This window comes from Ambystoma mexicanum, chromosome 4q, assembly GCF_040938575.1.
Source record: "Ambystoma mexicanum isolate Mex_15411 chromosome 4q, UKY_AmexF1_1, whole genome shotgun sequence".
NCBI lineage: Eukaryota > Metazoa > Chordata > Amphibia > Caudata > Ambystomatidae > Ambystoma > Ambystoma mexicanum.
Genome location: NC_090928.1, coordinates 38,369,563 through 38,384,600, shown reverse-complemented (window position 1 = coordinate 38,384,600; position 15,038 = coordinate 38,369,563). Strand labels below are relative to the sequence as shown.

General features: G+C 42.1%; 1 protein-coding gene across 1 annotated transcript; it reads left to right on the top strand.

Moving 5' to 3' along the window:
• The first annotated feature begins 1,020 nt into the window (after positions 1-1,020).
• On the top strand, positions 1,021-14,667 carry LOC138467184 (protein unc-93 homolog A-like). The gene is made up of 8 exons (XM_069607245.1): positions 1,021-1,092; positions 2,984-3,165; positions 5,477-5,700; positions 7,431-7,553; positions 10,640-10,851; positions 11,758-11,893; positions 12,915-13,046; positions 14,402-14,667. Exons 1-8 carry the CDS (start codon positions 1,021-1,023, stop codon positions 14,665-14,667), a joined length of 1,347 nt encoding a protein of 448 aa, XP_069463346.1.
• The last annotated feature ends 371 nt before the right edge of the window (positions 14,668-15,038 follow it).

Sequence of the window (15,038 nt, the reverse complement as noted above, 5' to 3'; positions counted from 1 at the left end):
AATCTGATTCAGTTTATATGGACATGTGTGGGTGCTCTCAAACATGACCAGCCACAATCCGGAGGCTGTATTAGAGTACAATGGCCCCGCAGAGTGACTGGAAACGGTGCTCTCCCCATACTGCATGCATTGCAGCATGGAGAGCACGGCATTTATGCTCATGCAGCTGCTGTAACACTCCTCAATGTAAGTGCATTACTTTATCTGTATGAGATGTGAGATGCGCTATCAATGCTCACTCCACAAGAGCGTTCACCTATACCTTCTGTGTATGGCCATATCACACAGTGGTTAGTCTTGTATTGGGTATCCACAGCTATAGAGCACCGCCAATGAGGTCAGCAGCTGCACATTTACAGGATCTCCTCCACTAGGTTGCATCACCAGGAGGTCCCAAGTATAAAGCGATCATGAAAATGCAGCCATTGGCCCCACGATAAAGGGGGACTGTCAGTGCAGAGCTCACTCCTGAAGAATGCAGCAGATCATAGAAATGACGCATGCAGAGTGACTGATGTGTTCTGCCGCTGTATATTTACCACTAATGGTAAAACAGGCTTTGCTAAACGAATTGCTGCTAGATGGTAGCATGCATGTAATACCACGCTGCCAGTAATACATCATTATAAACTGGCTAAGTCTATCTCCTGGCACATGGCTTTTTTGGCAGAGCCTAACTTATAGCAGCAGTGTTTGGCCTTTACACAGGCCCCTTACGTGTCAAAGTTTAGCCTTAGAGGGAGAGGTGTTTTCTGGTGAGTGGGAACCGTGGGACCTCACCCTATAGTGTTGTGTTTCCTTCTACCCAACAGGATCTCTGCACCACAGATCAGCATGCAGGCCTGTCTGGAAATGTCAATAGTCTATAGATTCATTCAGCATAATAGGATTCCTATAATGTCAAACATGTCTATCCTTATTTACAGAGCACATCATCCTCGCGTGAGCCTAGAACGGCGAGCTCAGAACCTCCACAGCTAAACCTCACCTCTCTGAGTTACTGCACTTCCTGAAGTGAAAATGGGACTCACTCGTTTCAAGAACATCCTCTTATTCCTGTATACTGCGTATGGCGGCCTGCAGACTTTGCAGGTAGGTGGCAACGGGCTGTCCTACTCCTTTGAGTCTCTGCCAGACGCCCTTGTGCCTTGTGTCCACAGCGCTTCTCCTTTGCTTTGCCCTGAATTTACATGCAGTCTTCCTTTCCTGAACACACCTCTAGCATGAACCCAGAATGTTGCAACACACACAGGGAGTTGACATGACTCAACATCACATCAGCCGATTGCTGGCAGGATGATAAAATGAATAGCAACTCTGAAGGCTCTGGCAACTGAAATAGTAACCAGCTTTCTCTGGCTTAACATATCTCGGTCTAGAAGATACTAATCTTTAGGGTCTTTGCAATCAATGTATGTTATGCCAGATACAGCCAGTTGCTATGTCAGTTGCCAGGGACATCAGAATGTGTCTCTGGGATACTGGCTCCTTTATAATAGCCAGATGGGTGGCAGGACGCTGCCCATTTTAAACGAGCTGCCCATAGCTACAACCGGGATCTTTTTGTTCGGCAGGTTAAAATAACAATTAATATATTATCTGTTTGGGTTGTTATATTGTTTGTGCACATTTGAAGTCACCCCTATAAAACAGAGTATTATTTTAGTCCTATGATTTAAACTTTTTGAATATACATTTAACTTTATGAAGGGATTCATTGATCACGTGGCTTCCACCAGGTGCATTTATTCTATCTTGTCCATATTTTGATATACACACTTTTTAGGGTAGTCCTTATAGTAGGCTGCGGCTTACTTTTCCTTGGCAGAATTCTGTGACCTGGCTTATGAGCGTGCTAATATGTCCTCATTTGCATGAATTGGGGACGTGCTAAAATGGCATTGGATGTTATTTTTTGACAAAGCATAAGGACAATAAGACAAGAGAGCACAGCTAACTACACAGCACCCCCAAATCCTCTTGTATGCACTGGGAAGAGGAGCGACCCGGCAAACCAATTGCTTGCCTTCAAATGTTACCTTCCAATGTGTCAAATTATGCAACTCTAGATAGCAACCAAATGACTGCATCAGATAGAACTGTACGGGGCACTTTGCCCTTAGGGGCATGCATTATTGGATGGTAGGCAAACTTTGCATATTATTTATTAAAACCCATCCATGCTGCCATTAATTGTCATGCTGTGTTCTCCAACTCTCTTTCTTATTTATTTAACTTGAATGAATTATCAATTATTTTAAAAAAAAGTCTTCAAGGCAATAACATTCTTGTCTAGAGTCTGTTCTATTTTATCCACTCTGCATTAGTAGGATTACACCTTTATTCCCTGCCCATTGTGCAAGCTTCCGCCACAATACCTTTGCACAAATGTTCCCTGTAACATCCGGAAGAGCAATCATCCAGTGATTGGCTGGGTCTTCCTTCTTGACTAGTAGCTGCAATGGGATCAATACACCAGCCATCCTTGAGCTGGCCACAAACTCCTTTTCTCCCACTTCAATGAAAAGTGTGTGTGGAATGTGTGCCTATTTGTCAGAACACCTTTGTATGGCTAAATTACATAAACAAACAGGGCCAGGTGCTCCAGACATATAGCACCGTCAAATAACATTTTCATGTTGCTGATCCTACTCTTTAATACTCATTATGTCATGCTAACGCTGACATACATTTCAAAACCCGACAAATAAATATTGACTCATAGATTTTCTCGAATGAACAAATCTCAATCACTCGGAGCACCTCCTCTTCTGCCCCCAGCCCTCCAGTGATCCCCCTCTTTCAATATCTTTTTATTCTTAAGGCATCTTTTGTATTGCTGGTTACCTTGTGCACCACCAATGACTGAGCTTCTCAGGGCATAGCCTGTATTTTCATGGCATGTTTGAGAAAAAGACTAGGGGTCTTTTTCATTTTATGGATTTTTGGTAAAGACATGGTTTCTTTCTCTTTGCTTCCACAGAGCAGCCTGAATAAGGAACAGAACATGGGAGTCGTGGCTCTGGCAGTCATGTATGGAGCCTTCTGCTGTTCTTGTCTATTCCTCGCTCCAATCCTCACAGAGAAACTGGGCTGCAAGTGGACCATTGTCCTCTCCATGTGCTGCTTCATTACGTACACCTTGGCCAACTTCTACCCAAAATGGTAATCTCCTTTTCCTGCAATTTGCAGAAGTTGGACAATCATTTTCTGTGTTCCTTCAAAATATTTATTTTTAAATCCATCAACATTTTCATATCATTATTTAAAGTAGTTCAATGTGCAGCCTTTGAGAAATAGTGTATGTATTTATTTAATTAATAGTGGAGTTCAATAAGGCACCATCGGCTGGCGCAGCCACTTCACAGGGACTCCAAAGCATAGGGAAGGGGGGAAGGGAATCCCAATCCTTCACAAACTTTGGAAACATTCCGATCAGTTAAGTGCAAGGCAAAAGAGCAGACAGAAGAGCAGACAACAGTAACTGGGTATAAAACAAGAACACAAGAACAGATAAGTACTCGGCGATGGCAGGGAGAATAGATTAAAGGTTTAGACAAGAACATTGAGCGGTAAGAACCAGGAAGAGGACAAAAGAGTGCAGGAGAATAATAAGGAGTGAAAGATGGAGGGCAAACAATGATGACGTAATATGAAGGCGATGGGACAGACAGGGACAAATTCAGGAAGCACGTTCAAGCGTGCCAAGAAGCTCATATGGCTGCGAATGATGAGGATTATAGGCTGAAAGATTTTATGAAAAGGAAGGATTTCAATCCTTTGCAGAAGTGAAGATGATTCGCCACAGATCGGAAAGCAGCTAGTAATGTAGATTTTACTTTTGCAAGTGAGCATCTTTACATATCTGCTTCTGCCCACACCACATAATTTAAATGAAGTGTTCCATTGACTTAATCATTTCCTCATACATCAACAAAATCACTTGGCATTGAATATGAGGAAAAGGATTAATCACGCAAATGAAACACCTAATTGCCAGTTGCATCCATAATTTTGCTTTTGAGTAATTGGCGGCACGCTCGCTCCCTGTGCAATGATCAGTATCAACAGATGTGTTGAATGCGTTTGAAACTCCAAGTTTTGCCTGGGACATGCAGTCCTTTTTTATATATTTTTGTTTCTGAGTAGGTTGTTCATAGTTCTTGTTTTTCAAAATATTATAAAGTTCCTCTTAAAATGAGCTGTCTTGCCTTGAAGGGGACAGCAACAAAAAAGGTAACCCTCCCTTGCTGGAGTAGGTAGTTTCCTAATTTCTGTGAAAGGTTGCATTAAGGAGACTGTACTCATTCCAGGAGTAAACAATACATTCAGCTGTCCATGTTTGTACAGAGACCCGCAATACCCGGCACCAATTTCAATGAAGCTAGAACCTTTTCCAATCTCGTGTTATCCCAAATCTCCCTTATTTTACTAGCAGGAAAGTAATCTGTGAATGAATGCCGGAAGTAAGGCAGGGACTTTCTCCGGATCCTAGAGAATGATGTATTGGGACTGCTTTAGACTGTTTCATGCTGATGAGATCATCACTGTTGTAGAACAAAAACATATTTGAAACAGTTCACAATAGTCTTGAATTTAGAGATTTGGTCAAATTGTCTCCACTGACACTTACAAATAGTTGATTGAGCAACTATCATGTCCACCACCACTGCAATAAATCGTGTTAAATTAATTGCCTCATCACGAGTTGGGCAGTAGCCCTTAAATGCAGTGGGAATGGGGTTACCGCCGCATTTAAGGGTCCGCCCAATCATGAGTATGGCGTGTTTACCGCCAGCTCTAAGCTCATTGTCCACACACTGGATAAATGCTGATTTTGGTGCTATTACCGCGCAGTAATACTGGTGGCGGTAATTGCACTGAAAATTCTCCATTGGTTCCAATGGACCCAATGGGGAATGGGGAATAATGTTTACCATCCAACCCGTGATCCAACAGTAAAACCGCCAGACAGGTGGGCAGTAACACAAATAAAGTGGGGCGGCATCCCAGTTGGGATACCATCCAACTCATGATGAGGCCAATCTTTTATTACACGCCTGCCTACCGAAGACTAGTATCTGAGCGGTGGACTGGGATTCAAACCTGTGTTGCTCCACATTGTTTTGCTTCCAAGACACACACATTGCCCCTGAGGTATCCTCGTAGGCCAGTTTTTGCCTGAATATACCAAAAAGTTAAACACTTATTTAGAATAACATAATAATTGATGTGCAAGCATTGATGAGCAAGCCTCATCAAACAAAAAGATTCCTTCATAGGGTGATCATTGAAAATTACTTTCTTGAAATAACAAATCAGCTTAACTCCTCCTGTCTCTGTCTGTTAAGCATTGTTTGAGGTGGAAATGTTTTTCCCAGGGAGGAAAGCGTTAACATTATATTGCACTGCCAGATGTAACCCTTCCACAGACATGTAAAGAAAAAAATGAAAATAAGGCACCTTTATTTTACAGGTACACCCTGGTCAGCACCTCAGTTCTTCTGGGCTTAGGAGGAGGATCTCTCTGGACGGCCAAAAGGACCTACATAACAGTGATTGGACGAAAGCATGCAGTGACGGCGAGGAGAATAGCAGAGGATGTCATCAACGAATACTTTGGAATCTTCTTTCTCATTCTCCAGACAGGTCGCATTTGGGGAAATCTAATATCATCTATGATATTTGATTTTTCTAGAGGTAATAAAAAATACAGTTACTGTCTTCTCACTCAAACCTCCTCCCACAACCAGCGTTTCCCACCACCCAGCTGTAGCAATGGTAAACCTCCCTGAACCTCCGTCACTAAACGTTCCTTTCTTTCTTCTCTTGGGAACAACAGCATCAGCTTTCAGAAATCATCCACCAACCAGCCCTCACCAAACATGCCATTACAGACAACATGAACCTGTTGTCCTCGCTCCCTGCCACCCACTCATATCTCATTGATCAAAGAGCGAAACTCATCATGTTATGATAACAACCTCATGTGCTTCGAGTCCAAGCCTCAGGCTTCTGGGCATTGCCACTCACTCAGCCTGGTCACCACACATACTTGCTACTTCCAAGAATGTATTGGCAAAGGCTTCTAATAACTCAATAAGTAATAACTTGGTTTCCCTAATGCACATACACTTGCCAGACCATCCTGACCAGAGCAGCCTGTGACATGTGATCTGCATCATGCTGAGCAGAAGGACAAGGTTCAACAACTACAGCACCACCACTCTCTGCCTTAACTTTGCAGAAGACCACCTCTCAACATTCACTGCCCACCCATCACACTGATACCAATGGCCCCCTTTATCCAGTGGGATATCACAGGGATCCCTCCTATCATGTCTTCTTTTAACCGATTATGGGAAGAACGCACCTGCTTTACCCAATACCATCCATTCATACACAAAATTAATTCTAAATACATGTATGCTTCCTCCCCAGTGCTCCAATCATACCAGGAAGTGCCCACTTCTCTAATGTAACGCCACCCTTGTACAGCACGACACTAAGATTATTAAAGAACAATGCATATTAGTGCTTTTGTTATATAATATTCTAACAAACTTAACACATATTTTTCTTCTCCAATTTAGTTCATTCTAAAGCGATTGTGAATATTTGTTGATGAGAACATTCAGTTCAGAAAAGTACTTACGAGTTTATCACTGCTAGCGTATTTTGAAAACGTTTACAGAACCGTACAATACCATACTCGTGCTGAGAATAGGATGATGGGTTAAGGTGCAATGGCAGGACTTTTTAGAAGAATACTCTAGAAGTGGCATCTGCCTTTCATCCCGGTGGGTTGATCCTGTTAACCAAGAGGTGATTGTTGGGCATGCTGGTGACCTCCATGGCTTATCCACAGCCACCTTCAGTGCTTCATCTTATCTTTTTGCCATTTGCTTTTTTCTGTATTTAGAAAGTCTTGCCTTAATACAGCAGTCCTAAAAAGTGAGCCTTGATATAGTCAACGCCTTCTCACAAAAAGTAAAACACATCACTGTTAATTGAGTTATGTACTAAAACTGAACTGAAAAAGCATAACAGTGTCCATCGTCCAAATAGCTTTTTTACATTGTCTTGGTACTGTCCGAGATGTAATTCTAAAATTATGTATTTCTTCTTAAGCAATGGGCAAAATCATTTCATTTACTGCCTTTTCCCTCTTTAGGATTTCATGATAGTATGTTGTTCTAAGATTCTATTTTGCATTTTGGACCTATCCTCATGTCTATTTCTAAAACTTTCTCTGTTGTGGACACACAGCTGTGGAGCCTCCACTGGAAAACTCCACCTGCTCCTTGAAAGCGTGAAGGTCCATTTATCAGAATCATGAAAAAACATGAGTTTTGCCTGAAAAAGTAGCAGCAAGCATCAGTCTATAGAAGAAAGTGAATTATTCCATATTTTGTCTCCTTGCTATTTAGGGTCAAGGCGTCAAGGTTTGAATGGTAGCTACTGTGGAGCAGATGACTGTCCAGGCTCAGAGGCTGTAACATCACCTCGCCCATCTGACACTGTGATCTACACTCTGCTGGGCTCTTACACCGGTAGGTTTAAAACTGACTGCAATTTTTTTTAATGTAAAACATACTGTATCCCAAAGTTATTATCATGACAGATTGGTCATCATGATTTATTGGAACTCATTCTCATGTGCTGAAGCTTAAGCCACAGCATTCTTTAAGTTTACCTGAAGAAACCTCCTTTGCGATGCAGAGATAAACTTGTCAGTATCCTAGAAATGGCGTTTTGAGGGATAACCGTGCCAGGGGAGAATATATCACAATGTTCCACTAGGATATGTGTCATAGAAGGATGCACTAGGTAAGTACGTGTATAGTAAAATGTCACATCTGGAACATCCATGTAGTGCATGAGCTGAATTGCATAGGCAGTGCATATTTACATCCCATTTAGAAATCTGTCCGTTGGTGATAAGGAGGGCCCCACCGGAGGCTAATGAAAGAGATGGGAGCATCCTAGGTGGAACCACAGACAGGGCATAAGAGGTGAAGGGGAAAGAGTGGCGACCAAACAGATAAACCACTTTGTCCAGGTAGCTCAAGGGCACAGGGATGAGGCCCCCCTTCAAGGGGCCCAGGGAAGTGATGGCGGCTGCCCACCAGGATATGCCTGAGCCCAAAGCAGTGTAGACATCCATTAGTCTGAAGGCAGGGGAGGAGGGTGGAGGAGGCATCACCTCTAAATAGTCCTGCAGACAACCACTACCCGGCACAGCATATAGGAAGGAGACCACGCCCCCTCCCAGGACACCACAATACACGACACTGGCAGGGACGCGTACCACAGGTGGCCAAAGTGGAGGAGGTACAATGGGGCACCACAACTAACCAACCCACTAAAGAATCACCCTTCTGCTTAAACCTCTCAAACTCTAAACTAAACACAACCATACCTATATTGCACAACAAACAGCATGCACTTCACTACACTGCAACAACCACACATAGTCTCGCACAACAGCACATGACAGCTACCAACCGAATAATCACACCTATGCTCAGCGAACAGAGTAAACCGAACTGAAGCTGCCAAAAGCACATCACAGCTCTCTTGCGCTTTTCCTGCTCAGTCCTACTAGCTTACCCTACCCTCTTGCTTTTCAGATCTCCCAGAGCACCAGGGGACTACTCTGGTGGTGACAGTGTGCGGTATAAATATCCTTTAACATATCATAACAAAACATTCTCTATGAAACACAAAGGGTGCAAATTAATGTAATTTAGCCAGGTCAATAAGCATGATTTGTGATCCCTGACCTATTAAGAGCATTAATGGGCTCAAGCCATTCACGGTAATATGGTCTATGGTAATATTCTAAAGTCCCACATCTGATGTAACAATGCAGTGGTACTTGTCCTGTGGCAGAACATGCAGTTTTCAGGAATATATCCAAACTATCATGAATCCAGGATGTTAGTTTTGTTAGATGTGAATGGAACAATCTATCAATGAAACAAGATAAACCTTCAGACAGATTTGCTCTGCATTCAGGGGAGTTTGCAAATGTTTAGAGAAATATTGTAATGATTTTCCTATGGTGCTTCTTTATTAAATACACGGTTAAGGGCCTGATTCAGAAACACATTTTACAATGGCTCAAGCCCATTGAAAAACGAATTGTAAATCAGGCCCTCTGAGTTCAATCAACTTACGAATACTGTAGGTGACGGAAGATATCAACGTACCTACGGATATATGCAGGCTTCTGCCCGCACTGGGACACCGAATCAGCACTCATCATTACATGGATGCATTTGTGATTTATCCCTGTTTTGGGCTTTTATTAGAATTATTCTTATGATTTTGGACAGAATGTCTCTCTATTCTTGGGTGATTGGGTTTAAAAACAAGATCTGGTCCAATTATGTTTTTTCAAAAGCTTAAGCAATCAGCATTTCAAGCATATTAAGATAGATACAGTAAAACGTTGGAGGTATAAAACATGATTGTGATGTAGTCTACTCGTCCTTTTTACATAGATTTCAATAATAGCTTGGCACTTGAGGGGTTAATGTATTATCTATTTTTGCAAATGGATCAGTTTTCGCAATGATAAAGAGTGACTTTGGCATGGAAATTCCACATCCTAATCTGCCATATTACAGAACACCTTTAAGTACAGTATTTGATGTATAGCAAGATACTTAATGGGTCCTTGGGGAACACCAGTCATAGATTTTGAAAAATACTTGCATAATATTGTTCTATGTTCTATTGTATACATGCATAAAGATCAATAGAAGTTGAATGGAATCACAACATGGAGCTGGAGGAAATAAAAGACAAAGTGACAACACCCCAAGTTCTTGTTTTGTCTGAGTGATCAAATAGATTCCCAACTATCACCTGTGCTGCCATTGAGGTGTCTGATTCCATATCATTGAGTTGGCCAGCAAATCATTTGGGCTGTTTCTTGCTGAGCCATTGCTGCTTCTTTTCTTCTTAAACCAATGCTTTGATGTTTATTTCTGTTCTGTTTCTCAAAAGTTTACATCAGATGCGAGTCCGAGTGACAATGTGTGTTTGTTTCACATGTTGCAGTGTAGGATAATCCAATCAAATTTGTGTCGTCTTTTTGTGTGGACAAGGTAGCTCATCGAGCTAAGCACTCACTCAGTGATCTGTGTGCTGCCTGACATCACAGGTTAAGGTCAGACCTTCTTAGGTCAATCATTTCAGTGCAATACAATTGGATAAGAATAGCCCCTAGTATTGCAATACTTACAACCGGGACAAAGCCGGCATAATGTGTATATAGAAATGTGGTATTTATATTTTGCTACAGTTAGATGACCTTTTTTATTCTCCATATACAATGTGAGAGAATTCAGGGTCTCACCCATTGGTTTCCTCGGTAACCCAAAATGGTTTATCGTGATCCTATGTTTCTCTTCCAACCTAAGGAAGCAAACTGAGGGGATCAGCTTCTACTTAATTTGAAACCTAACAATAATTCCATTCATCCACTTATTTTCTTGAAAATAAAGAATATAATTATTCTTTAAAGTAGAAATGACTCTGCAATCAGGTATTGTTTTTATACAAAACACTTAACACCACACATCACAATACCCTGTTGTCTAACCCCTAATATGCTCTTCTTTTGCAGGCTGTGGGGTGATTGGTGTGGCATTAATTATCATATTTTTGGATCGAATTGAAAAAAAGGAAGGACAAGAAGTGGAAGAGAACAAACCGTCCTTTTGCTCTACATTCTTGGCCACCTTCCGGCAGCTGCGTGATAAGCGCCAGTGTCTTCTGATCCCGCTCACAATCTTCGGTGGACTTGAACAAGGGTTCCTTGCAAGTGATTACACAAAGGTGCGTATCAATATAAAGGAGGCAGCATTGTACAGCTCTTGATCTATGCATTCTTTTATCTGCGTAACATAATCTATTATACTGATGGGGTACAGGAGGAATGCGCAAGTCATCTCTGATTTTCAGTTTTTCATTTTACTCAAGGGAACCAATGGAGTGTGATATAACTTACGGGGATAGGAAGCTACTCCTAGAAAAGAGGCTCAATGAGTTAAACACACACTCAGGGATATATGTGCAGCATCAAGTTACAGGTTCAAATCCTGATGAAGTCAATTCAGCTCATTATCCTTCCCAAGTCGATATATATTGGATACTGTTGAGTTGAATAATAATGCTCCCTACTATTACAGTATCAGAAAAGGAGCCCGTTTCAAAAAGTAACAAGTGAAATAATAAATGGAAAACGCCTGTCACATAAATTGGCTTACTTTTGAAAACAGCATAGGGTGCCCAAATCCCAGATACATTGAATTACTGAAGACTGGCAGTGGTATCACAACATACCTGAGTCTGGCAGCGACTTTGCTATTGGGCAAAGATGCAGTTTTATAGAAGCCATGCCATGGAACTCTGTTCACTGTACAAAACACTGTTGACATTGACATGAAAGCTACTGAATTTTGGATGCCTGAATTTATCACTAGCAGAGCACAGCCACACCAGCAAGGACCGCTGTGGTCCTAGAAATTCCTTCCAGCACGCGGCACTGAAGTTCTGCACTGATTGCCTTTCTGTTCTAAGAGCATCTGTGTCCTGGTCTCAAGGATTACTTTACATGTGGCATTCCAATTATCCGAATGTAACAGGCAGCACGTTGCTTCTTTGGGAATATTATTGAACAGTTTTTCGGATTCAGAAATCTTTAAGCCTGAGAGTAACCTCATTTGATGTATTTCTTCACAGTCATATGTCACCTGTGTCCTCGGACTGAAATTTGTGGGCTACGTGTTGATCTGCTTCGGAGTATCCAATTCAGTCTGCTGTATGTTCTTCGGAAAGATATCCCAATACACAGGCAGGATCGCCATCTTTGTCACCGGTAAGTTAACCTTGTGCCTTTAATATACACAGAGCAGCTATGCCTGGGTGGTGCGGCTTAGCCACAGCTGCCACCACGATGCACATGTGCAGGAATCAGAGGGTGATAAACTGCCATCCCAGGCCTGGAAAGTGCTCCAGAGAATTTCAAATATTGTGCCCATTTGTGGAGGGCGTGGAGCAGGATGTGTTCTAGGAATCCTCATTGTTTTCTAGGCAACGGGGTACATTTTTGTTTTGAACGTAATAATTTGATGAAAATTGCTTCAATATTATAATATCCCAGCAATAAAAGCCCGGAAACAGATGTCATAAAACAAACTAATTTCACATTGAAAGTAACCTAAACAGCAAACATAAGTGGGTTTTAAATGAATAAAGTAAAAATAACTACTCTTTACATATTTATACATAAAAGCTGCAGTCTGTCAAAATGTATGTTAACATCTATTTATGATACATCATTCATTGGTGGTATGGGAGTAACTACTCAGCACTGCTTTAGTTGAACTTAAGCTATATTAATTTGTGAAATTATAAATGTTCAATCTGGGGAGATCCTCCATGACTCCACCCCTTCCCTACCTACTCTAAACGTACCTCTGCAGTCAACAAGTGTTTTCTTTTCTTTTTTTCCTCTGTTAAATGATTTGTTGTATTTCAATATTAAAGGTTGCTCGTTTAGCTTAGTTCATTATGAAGGAGCTTTATTTTGGGATAAAAATATATCACAATTAGTTATTCTCAGTAAATGATATTTTACCTATTTCACTTCAGTATTCTTCATGTTTAGTGTCATTTTTACTCTGTATGGGAACTTCGTGGACCCTTTTTTATCAGTTTAGATTAGATGTTAGGCACTTTATCGCTGTCTCTCTCTCACTCTCTCGCCCTCTTTCTTTTGGTTTCTTATAACACAGCAGTAGATTTATTGATACAGGTTCTGAATTGTATTGTCTACAGTCTAACACTATCATTCCTAGAGTTCTCCCCATCAATACTGTGGCATTTCCTATTGACAGGTGCTGGGGTGCATGCAGCCTGCATTATTGCACTGCTGCTCTGGAAGCCTAACACCGACCAGTTTGCAGTGTTCTTTATTTTATCAGCCCTCTGGGGCATTGCTGATGCGGTCTGGCTGGCTCGAACAAGTGGTGAGTCCAGATACATATGTATGAGTTATCACAGATATGGATGTCCTTCAACCACCTCTCATATCACTAACTCACTCGCCCTTTTTCTATCTACCACAAGAACCACCCACAAACGCCCGGCAGAGAAGCCCACTCACCCGTTTTCTTTCTACAAACAAGAGCCACCCAAAAATACCCTACAGAGAAACCCACTCACCATTGTTCAATCTACACACAAGACCCACCCACAAATACCCTGCAGAGAAACCCACTCGCACTTTTTCTTTCTACACACAGGAGCCACCCACAAATATCCTGCAGAAAAACCCACTCACCCGTTTCTTTCTACAAAAAAGAGCCACCCACAAATACCCTACAGAGAAACCCACTCACCGTTGTTCTATGTATACACAAGAGCCACCCACAAATACCCTGCAGAGAAACCCACTCGCACTTTTTCTTTCTACACACAGGAGCCACCCACAAATATCCTGCAGAAAAACCCACTCACCCGTTTCTTTCTACAAAAAAGAGCCACCCACAAATACCCTACAGAGAAACCCACTCACCGTTGTTCTATGTATACACAAGAGCCACCCACAAATACCCTGCAGAGAAACCCACTTGCACTTTTTCTTTCTACACACAGGAGCCACCCACAAATATCCTGCAGAGAAACCCACTCACCATGTTACCTTCTGCACACAAGAGCCACCCACAAATACCCTGCAGAGAAACCCACTCACCCTTTTTCTTTCTACACACAGGAGCTACACACACAAACTGCAGAGAAACCCACTCACACGTTGTCTTTCTACACACAGGAGCCACCCACAAATATCCTGCCGAGAAACCCACTCACACGTTTTCTTTCTACACACTGGAGCCACCCACAAATACCTTGGAGAAAAACATTCCCTTATACATCCCTCCAGCCTCTAACACTAAAACCATGCAAACTCTCCACCTCTCCAACCAACTCACCACAAATAGCAGTTTCTCTGGCACTCCCACAAACCATCCACACCCTCAGAACTGACTTGGTTTGCAACTTAACAAGCAGAGTAACAAGATCAGAGGCTCCCATATTGCAACACACACGTGTCTCAATGCAACTCACTTACCTTACTGGCATAACGAACATGGCTACTTTTCATGTGCGTGCAGTAACACGCCAGGTTTCGCATCATTATGCTCCTTCCCATCCCATTAAACCAGCCCTCCATACAAGATCCAAGTACATTAGTACAGTTGAGAAGAGAGAAATAACTATATTAATACTAGACAAACCACCGAAGCATAGTGGCGACACATGTGTATGGAATAATTGTTTGGAAAGCATCTTCTTAATGCGTAAATCACCTGCTTTTTTCCAGCTCTCTATGGAGTCTTATTTGAAAAGAACAAGGAAGCGGCGTTCTCTAACTGCTGCCTCTGGGAGTCGGTGGGGTTCGTCGTTGCCTTTGGGTACGGCTCCTTCCTGTGCGTCTACGTGAAGCTCTATATCCTGCTGTGCGTGCTGGCCGTTGGGATGCTCTTCTATGGCGTCGTTGAATATCTGGAAGCCAAGAACCCTGCCGCCAGCACTTACACAGTAAACACCGAAAGCCAGGACACCACAGTTGAGATCCCACCCGCCTGAGGGGACAAGACTGTGACATGAACCAGAGACTTTTGCTAATGTATTTATGTGCGCACTTAATTTATTTTATAAGTACTGTTGAGACTTTATTTATATGCCTTTGAATTAATGATATTTATGTGTATTTAATTTAACAAATGTAGCACTTACGTAGCACCATGCCAGCCCTCCTCACGCTGAAGTTAGCAGCGTGAGAAATAGGAGTCTACGGAGGACTGCTCAGGGGCAACGCACTAGCCTTGAAAGCAAGACTGTGCGCAGCAACACGGGTTCGATCCCCATGTCCGCGCTTATAAACCTCTGGGTATTAAGTGCATTATACATAACCAATTGCAATGGGCAGCACATCAGTCACAGATCTAACAATGCGA

What these genes read in the sequence shown, in the direction of transcription:
- LOC138467184 (XM_069607245.1), top strand. Translation starts at nt 1,021, where the DNA reads ATGGGACTCACTCGTTTCAAGAACATCCTCTTATTCCTGTATACTGCG. An exon ending in GCGGCCTGCAGACTTTGCAG is followed by an intron (nt 1,093 to 2,983) that starts GTAGGTGGCAAC and finishes TTGCTTCCACAG; the next exon opens with AGCAGCCTGAATAAGGAACA. An exon ending in TTGCAAGTGATTACACAAAG is followed by an intron (nt 10,852 to 11,757) that starts GTGCGTATCAAT and finishes ATTTCTTCACAG; the next exon opens with TCATATGTCACCTGTGTCCT.